Source organism: Otolemur garnettii, unplaced genomic scaffold (genome assembly GCF_000181295.1).
Source record: "Otolemur garnettii isolate 467f Iridium unplaced genomic scaffold, OtoGar3 scaffold00002, whole genome shotgun sequence".
Taxonomy (NCBI): domain Eukaryota; kingdom Metazoa; phylum Chordata; class Mammalia; order Primates; family Galagidae; genus Otolemur; species Otolemur garnettii.
In genome coordinates this window covers 10,188,141-10,197,263 of record NW_003852397.1, presented here as the reverse complement: position 1 = coordinate 10,197,263, position 9,123 = coordinate 10,188,141, and the positions used below count along the sequence as shown (strand labels likewise).

At 35.8% G+C, this 9,123-nt stretch overlaps 1 protein-coding gene across 1 annotated transcript in view; it reads left to right on the top strand.

The window, feature by feature from the left end:
- The window catches only part of HDAC2 (histone deacetylase 2), a 25,807-nt gene extending 21,291 nt beyond the window's left edge, over positions 1-4,516 (top strand). Inside the window, exons 9-12 of the mRNA XM_012804602.2 lie at positions 2-95; positions 1,051-1,206; positions 3,386-3,443; positions 4,140-4,516. Coding sequence (XP_012660056.1) covers positions 2-95; positions 1,051-1,206; positions 3,386-3,443; positions 4,140-4,170 — 339 coding nt within the window. The 3' untranslated portion in view covers positions 4,171-4,516. The remainder of the gene's footprint in view (position 1; positions 96-1,050; positions 1,207-3,385; positions 3,444-4,139) is intronic.
- Positions 4,517-9,123: the final 4,607 nt, after the last annotated feature.

Below are 9,123 nucleotides of genomic sequence, written 5' to 3'. Positions count from 1 at the left end.
TGCACCTGGTGTCCAAATGCAAGCTATTCCAGAAGATGCTGTTCATGAAGACAGTGGAGATGAAGATGGAGAAGATCCAGACAAGAGAATTTCTAGTAAGATACTACCTTGATTTACCCCTTAAATTTTTCTGGTTTATTAAAACGACAGTTTAAATTGAAGGTGTTAGTGGCCCAAGAACTTGATTATGGCTCATTATTCATAAGTATATTATTATTATTGGCATTTTCCATTTTTAATTTTACACAGATTTAGCTTTCTGATGTCTTAAAGCCTGATTTAGATGTTGGCAGTTTCAATTTATGTGACTACATATATGGTGGGAAATTTCTAGAAATTAGCCACTTAAGTATATCTGGAGATAAATTGAAAAACATCCCATTTATCTAAAGTACACCTTCTGTTTGATTTTACAGCTTCTTACTATGCTTAATATGATTATCAGACATACAGGCTAATGGTATGCTTAATAGTATAGACACTTTAGCATATTTGGTATCAATGGTATTTAAAAAACAAAATGAGGCTGGCATGGTGGCTCACACCTATAATCCTAGCACTCTGGGACGCCGACGTGGGTGGATTGCCAGAGCTCACAGGTTTGAGGTCAGCCCAAGCAAGAGGGAGACCCCCATCTCTAAAAATAGCCAGGCATTATGGCAGGTACCTGTAGTCCCAGCTACCTGGGAGGCTGAGGCAAGAGAATCACTTGAGCCCAAGAGTTTGAGGTTGCTATGAGCTATGATGTCATAGCACTTTACCAAGGGTGACAAAGTGAGACTGTCTCAAATAAATAAATTAAATAATAAAAAACAAAATTAGCTTCCTCATATGTTTTTATGTCTCTTTGAACTGTCTTCTTAAATCAAAGCCAAGTTTTCAATATTAAGAAATACTTTTCATTCATTATTTATTTAATTCAGTCATTAAGCCTCTGTTCTCCTGTACTTTTAAATGTGATAACTGGTTAGTGCATTTGTATAAGTCTGCTGTAATGATTGTATAAACCTTACAATTTCTGTCAACGTTCATTAAAATCTTTTATATCAGTTCGAGCATCAGACAAGCGGATAGCTTGTGATGAAGAATTTTCAGATTCTGAAGATGAAGGAGAAGGAGGTCGTAGAAATGTGGCTGATCATAAGAAAGGAGCAAAGAAAGCTAGAATTGAAGAAGATAAGAAGGAAACAGAGGACAAAAAAGCAGGTCAAGTTTATTTTTAGTGACTGTGTTTTGATTGTTACATTTTAAAAATTGAACTATATTGCAGTTTTCACGATCTTGAAGTTAATTGCACAAGTTGGATGAGCTGGGGGTGTTAGGTAGATGACTTTTTTATCTATGTGAGGTTTAACTCTTAAATATTTTTTATGCAAAGCTTTCTACATGTTATTATTCCCATTTGCTTTACTAATATAGGAAAACTATTACCTTCTCTTGATGACATATACTTAAAATAATGAACATTGCACTGTGCTATAAATTGGGTAAGAGTGAGGACAGATTATAAATCTATTTATAGTCTGAACAGAGCTGAAATTCTAAGGTAATTTTTAACTACCTAAAGTTTATTTAATGAGAGTAAAACACAAGAGATATATTACCCTTAGACCAGTTTGACCATTTGATAAAGGTCACATAATGGACTTCGTTCAGAAATGGAAGAAAACATTAAAACTGAGGAAAGATAGAACGGGATTTGGATTTGGGCTAGGGAAGAGATACTACTTTTTGATGTCTTAACTTTCTTAAAAATGCCATATCAGCTTTAAGCAATCAAATTTGCTACCTGAATCTTTAGTTTTTTTATCTGAGTTCCCAGAATACTTAACTCTTGCCTCTGTCATGTTATTAAACACATCATATAGGGTTTTATGCTTCTCTGTTGGATTGAGCTACTGATGGCTAGGGAACACAATGTCTTAAATATTTGTCTTTTCAGCACTTGGTGCATTTCCTAATGCAGGTAGTAAAGAGAGCACAAGTTTTAGTTGCCCGTTGGTTTTGATCTTATAGCACTTGAAAAACTGATTCAGAGACACTGATCCAACATCTTTTTATACTATCTATCAAATTGAAGTTAATGTGAGTAAGCTGACTCTTTTTGTTACCCATAGCATGTCTGACACTGCTAGCTCTGTTCTTTGGTGCATGGATTTGCTCCTCAATAGGCTACACTCTACTGTTTATACTTCTGACTTGCCAGTGATGATTCTAATCAATCAAATTCCAGCCATGACTAATATAAGGAGAACTTAACATTAGCTATCGGATTTTTCTAATTTTTTTTCCTTTTCTTTCACTGTTAGTGTGTCTTGTCATTTCTTTTCATTTTTTAAATCTTTATCTTTTTTATGCTTTTTGAATAAAAAACACTATTAGGTGATGGGGCTCTTCTGACAGGGACTTGGACTTAATAAAATCCCTCAGCCAACAGAAAAAAAGAAATACTACTATAGAAATCTTTTTTTTAAGTGTATAGGTGAAAACCTGGAGTTGGGGCCGTTACTTTTCTCTTCTTCCTCTCCCTCATCTTGTTTTAGAACTTTAAGGTTACATAGCTTAAAATTAAGCTGAAAGTTGAAACATGTTATAAAAGCCATATTGTCAGCATGTATGTTTGTATAATCGATCAGACCAGTTCTCTGAAATGTCTGTCTATGTCATCCCTAACTATATTGATATTTCACCATACACTCATTAGATTATTGCCTCACAGCTTTGGTTTGCTTAAAGAAAAGTTGCAGCACATTTGGTATAACTTTTTTGTTTTTACCTATCGAGTTAAAGTGTTAGTGTTAGTGTTTTTTTTTTTCAAATTGTGAACATTCAGTATTTATTTTAGTGTGAATAAAAAACTAAAAGTATGAGCAGCATGACTTCGCCTCTGCATGTGTCTCTGGGCTTGTCGGAGTAGCTAACTCTTATCCATTCTCACAGTTCTCTGGCCACATTCAGTTCTACCTTTCATCCTGCCTACGCTTTCTTGTTTCAAAGTCCTTTTTTAATGTTTTTCTCTTCTTAAGATATTTTCTTTTACCCCACCCAAATCTGTTCACTCTTCTGGATACTTATAAATGCCATTTTTTTCATGGTAGCCTTTCTCGTCCTTCCACAATGCTATGCCCCCTGTTTCTGTACTCTGAACTTCTTCACAACACCTCTTTCAATAAAACCTATAAAAGCGAAAGTTCAAAAAGGGCCTGGACCACTTTGTATTGTCAGCTGGACCACTGTCATTTTGAACAGAGTTAACACAAAATTTAGTTATTGAATTCATGAATAGTAAGATTACATGTTATAGCTTTTAATGTAGGGTGTATTTTGAAACAAAATGTATATATTTCAGAGAAGGTTTCAATTTATTTCTAATCTTTGTTTTTAGATGTTAAAGAAGAAGATAAATCCAAGGACAATAGTGGTGAAAAAACAGATACCAAAGGGTAATGATGTTCCTTATCCAGTATTTTTTATATACTATAAAAGTAGTAACCACATCTATTTGGAGGCTATATGTGTCTATCATATACTTTAAGAATACTGGATTGAACCTAAAAACATCAGTAAGTTATGTCAGATGCCCTGAATTTTAGTCTGTATTCATGTGTAACACAACATATGCCATCTTACCTGTGGGTTTATATGTCATCTGTTTGACTCTTTATCTGTTATTTAAGTAGCTTACTTTAAAAAACTCTGAAGATTATATTAGTCATTATTTTCACTAAAGCAATTTGTATTTTGAACATATTTATCTGAGACATTTGCTATTAATTTTTATATGTTGCATTCATGGCTTCCATGGTGCTCTTATTTCTGTGTACGTGATTTTTTTAGTGTTGCGAGATAATTTAAGAAGCATTGGGCTAACCTAACACAACTGTTACGTAAAAATGTGATTGAAGATTTTATTTTCAGAAAGTATATAAATGTTTGGTCATGTGTAATTTTGTGCTAGCCTTTGCAGGGTAACTTTTAGTAGAGAAAGGCATGCATTACTCTAGAAACACTTAGGCATTGTCAACTAGTATGTTTCTTGTCATGAGTCTACAGGATCTCATCAGTACAATGGAACAGGTTAGTGCATTTAAACCAAGATTGTGCCATTTTTAATATTCTCACATTGTCTCTTTTAATAGAGCCAAATCAGAGCAGCTCAGCAACCCTTGAATTTGAAAGTCTCACCAACTTCAGAAAAGTCATTAAAAAGAGAAAATATTGGGAGAAAAATGTTTTCTTTTTGAAGACTTCTGGCTTCATTTTATACTACTTTGGCATGGACTGTATTTATTTTCAAATGGCTTTTTTCGTTTTTGTTTTTCTTGGCAAGTTTTATTGTGAGTTTTTCTAATTATGAAGCAAAATTTTTTTTCTCCACCATGCTTTCTGTGATAGTATTTAAAATTGATGTGAGTTATTATGTCAAAAAACTGATCTGTTAAAGAAGTAATTGGCCTTTCTGAGCTGATTTTTCCATCTTTTGTAATTATCTTTATTAAAAAATTGTACTTGGATTGTCTTTTGTCTATTTATTACAATATAAAATCTTGTTCCAAAGGCTAATGACATGACCATTTCTATAGAATTAGAATACACTAGAGGTGAAAGATAATGATTATAGTTTGAAAAATACCCATTTACTGTGTCTTTTGAAATAGTATTTACAATAATTGTTATTTCTTTTTGCAATAGAAATTCTACTGTCTTGCCCTTGTATAGCTTGAACAGTTTATTGGTGAATTTATCTATGAAATTAATAATATGAGCTGTGCATGTGAGATATAGGAATTGTCTTTTGAAGTGAATCTCAAAACTCAGAAGTGGAGGCGGCGCCTCTAGATCAGTGAGTAGGGCGCTGGCCATATACACTAAAGCTGGCGGGTTTGAACCCGGCCCAGGTGAGCTAAAACAACAATGAAAACTGCAACAACAAAAAAGCCAGGCATTGTGGCAGGCACCTATAGTCCCAGCTACTTGGAAGGCTGAGGCAAGATAATTGCTTAAACCCAAGAGTTTGAGGTTGCTGTGAGCTGTGACGTCATAGCACTCTAACCAGGATGACAGCTTGAGACTCTGTCTCCAAAAAAAAAAAAAAAAAAAAAATCAGAAGTGGAAATTCTGAATTAAAAGAAAAAAACAGATTAGAACTTTTGTTGACCACACTTGGTAGTACAATACTGTCAGTTTAAAATGAAACCTACTATTTAAACAAAACTTTGTTCCTTTAATGCATTTACATAGTATCCAGGTTCCATTATTACACCCAGATTTCCAAATCAAGGACATAAACACTTTAAAAAGTGATTTATTGTTCAACAGCTATTTAAGTGCCTGTTTTAAGATTATTGGGAACATAACCAAATATTATAGAAAAATGTTTTAACCCATAGCTTACATTCTAGTGACTGGAGGGAGACAGATGGAGGTAATTTCTTTTTTATTTTTGTTTATGATTTACAATGTAATTGATTATTCTCTCATTGTAGATGGGGTCTAGATTGTCTCCACTTGAATTTTGGTGGAGGCTTATGACCTCTCCAATATAAAATGGCAGAGATTCTCCTATATAATTTCCAAGGCAGGGATATAACAGGGATGTATTTTCCACCTAGTTCTCTCTCTCGGGATGCTTGCCCTTCCAACCCAGCTACCATGCTGTGAGCAAGCCTGTTCCATGGTGAGCAGGTCTGTTTAAACCTATCCCCAAAGGCCAAGGGAGCTGAGAGGGTGAAGAAATGTCACCAAACCTACAACAGAGGTTTCTGGCCTATGTCCAATTGCTTGCTGCAAAGAGAACAAATTACTGAGACAATGAAGATGACCCAGGAAGAAAGAACATTTATTACAAATGACATCACCCAGGAGCTAGGAGAACTGCCTCAAATCCATCTCTCCAACCAACTGTGAGGACAGGGAGTTCAGGAAAGTGGTTATGTTCATTGGAGCAGGTGGTTGTTGAGTGCAATGCACACAGGAGGTCTAATTCAAAAGTCACTGGTTAGTGATGGGTGCTGAGTCTTGGTGTGCAGGAGGTCTTATTTGGAAGACAGGTTGGTGATAGATGGTGAGTCATAGCATTGGTACACCGTGAAGAGGCTGCCACTTCACAAGTAGGAGCCTTGTAAAGACAGGCACCAGGCCAGTGTTAACTCGTGTGCTTGTTCTCAGCTCTGTAAAGTAAACCCTAATTTCTCAAAGCAGCCTGATCATACACTATTCCAGTCAAACCCTCGATAAAATAATCTGTTTCTCCAGTGTGTCCTTGAAACTCCCATCCACAACCCAAGCAGTACTTAGATAAGGGCTATTCATTAGACACTATAGAATCCAGCAGCTTTTCACAGAGCTCAAGGGTCAAACAAGCCGTGGCTGTTGTGGCTGCAGGGTAGTGGATCTCCAAATAGAATTTCTACTACAACGTACAAGGAGAAAATAGAGATTAGGAACTTGCCAAAATTGGTGAAATTTTTCTTTTTGCCGGGCCCAAATTTATTGCTTTAAGATAGAAATTAGAGAATGCTAAAAGGTAGTTCAGTCTAAAATGTTTCCCTAAAAGTCTGTTAAATATTTCAGACATTCACAGAAGCACCTAGATTTTTGTAATGAAGAGATCTGCACCCAGCCTTATTTAACAGATGTTTTACTTGTGCTGTATTTGTTTTCAGGTTTTTTTTCTTAAAGCCCTAGTTACACAATTTGTCATTTAGAATTTCTTCCTTCTGAATCTTCAGTAGTAACCACAGCTCTGAAGAGTGTGTCTATCTTATCCAGGTTTTTGCCCTTTTGCTACGTATTTGTTAGCAACCCATAAACCTCTATTACATTGGGAACTAAGGAACTCAGTCCTGTATTAGGGTGATGATGAGGTAGACTTGATGCTTGTGAGGTACACAGGGGAAAGGACATAATGTTCAGTTTAGTAACTTGCCTTTTTTCATTCAGTGTTGTGATCTACTCCTGTTGATAACATGTAAGTATAATTTATTTTAGCTGTCATACGTTCCATTACACAATCATGCTAAAATCATCCACTTCAATACTATGGTGAGTCTCCTTGGGTACATTTAGGATGTTTTGTTTTCCTATTTGTAAGTAGAAGCATTCATTATAAAAAACTAAAGCCTTATAAAAATTATATGGAAACAAACAGTTTCAGCCAAGTGATTTGGTGCTGCACTAATAAATAGAAACCAGTAAATTTCAAACAACAACCAGATCTGGTGGAAGAATGAAGACTCCCATTTCTAATAGCAATAACAGAAATGTCAAGAAATACGTCAGCGAGCTGTGGTTCCGTCACATAGTAAGATCAGTGTGTGATAGAATGTCTATATAAACACTGTAATATTCAGGAATTAATATAGGATGAGAATTTATATTTGGAATTGGTGAGGAAAGACTTATTCCATAATGGTCTTTGGATTAACAGGTAGTCAAATTGGGGGATGGGGAGACCATGAGTTTCAGGTCTTCTGCCAGAAGAATAAGATTTAAATTGAAAAAAAAAAAAATTGATGCCATGACTACTAAAAACCTTATGCAAGACTTTTTAAAAAGTAAATGAATTGCCAGACATTTGTAAATACTAAAGAAAAAAAAATGGAGTAGGGAGGGCCTAAGTATAAAGCTAAACTACAAAAGGAATTTTTTCTGAAACAACAAAAAGACAAAAAGCAGAATGAGAGGCAGAGTGCGATTTGTCCCAGTTCTAAAGGCCAGTAAGGGCCAAGCACGGTGTCACACACCTGTAATCCTAGCACTCTAGGGGGCTGAGGTGGGAGGATCCCTTCAGACCCAGAGATTGAAACCAGCCTGAGCAAGACTGAGACCTTGTCTCTACTAGAAACAAAAATTACCTGGGTCTTGTGGTGGTTGCCTGCAGACCCAGCTACTTAGGAGACTGAGGCAGGAGGACTGAGCCCAGGTTGCTGTGAAATAAGCTGACACCATGGCACCGTAGTCAAGGCAACAGTGACACTGTCACTAAGAAAACAAAAATATCGTTAATATTTAATGATAGAGGGAAAATAATGCACGAAGGGTGTGAACTGGGAAAGAAGTGTAGTATTTTTAGTAGGAAAATACCTATAACCTCATTTAGGGAATGTCCCGTGTAATAAAAGCTGTGTAGATACTTACCTGATTTTTTAAAATCTATCATCTTAAAAGATTCAAATGGCAAGAGTTAGCAAACTTGTGTCAGGATGTGTAAGTCAGTACAGCCTCTTGAGATTAATATTCTATATCAAAATTACAAATTCCGAATTTCATTTTCGGATTTAACATTTTATGTTCAAATCAGGTTTAGAAGACTTCATTATGCAACATTGTTTATAAGATGAAAACAACCTAAATGTTCAGTAGGGGAGAGTTAAATGATACTATTGTGCAGACAACAAGTATGAGATAATGGAAAGATCATCAAGATACATCAAGTGTAAAAATTCAAGATGTGGGGCACATGGCATGGCATACTGCCTTTTGTGCAAAAAGCACAAAATTAATTATACAAATAGTAGGAAAGAATCCTGAAACTGTTTAGCTGTGGAGCACTGGCTGCTTTCGTGGGGATCTGAGTGCTGGACCATATGGACAGTATACCTTTACAAAAATGTTTAGTTAAATGCAAGCAGATAATTCCTGGTCACAGGGTTAGAAGGTTTATTCAACATTGCACCTTCCTTTTCCTTTCCTCAAATTATCTCTTGAAATGTCTTGGAGATTCATGCAGTTTAGGACTGCTGGAATGTTAGTGACTACCTATATACTACCTATGACTAATGATGATAGTATTTTTGACTACAGGTCCCTGCCACGATGCCCAGCTAGTTTTTCTATTTTTAGTAGAGATGGGGTCTCACTCTTGCTCATGCTGCTCTTCAACTCCTGAGCTAAGCAATCCACCCTCCTTGACCTCTTAGAGTGCTGGGATTACAGGCTTGAGCCACTGTGCCTACCTTTCGGCTTTTACAATAGTTCGACAAGAGAAGGAAGACTTGCCATGTGGCTTTAAGCCCCATTGGTAAAGATAAGATTATATAAAGGTTATCTGGAAGAATTAGGTGAAGTTGTCCTGGGAAAAGTAGCGATTTCCACTACCATTTCATTTTTTTTTTTTTTTTT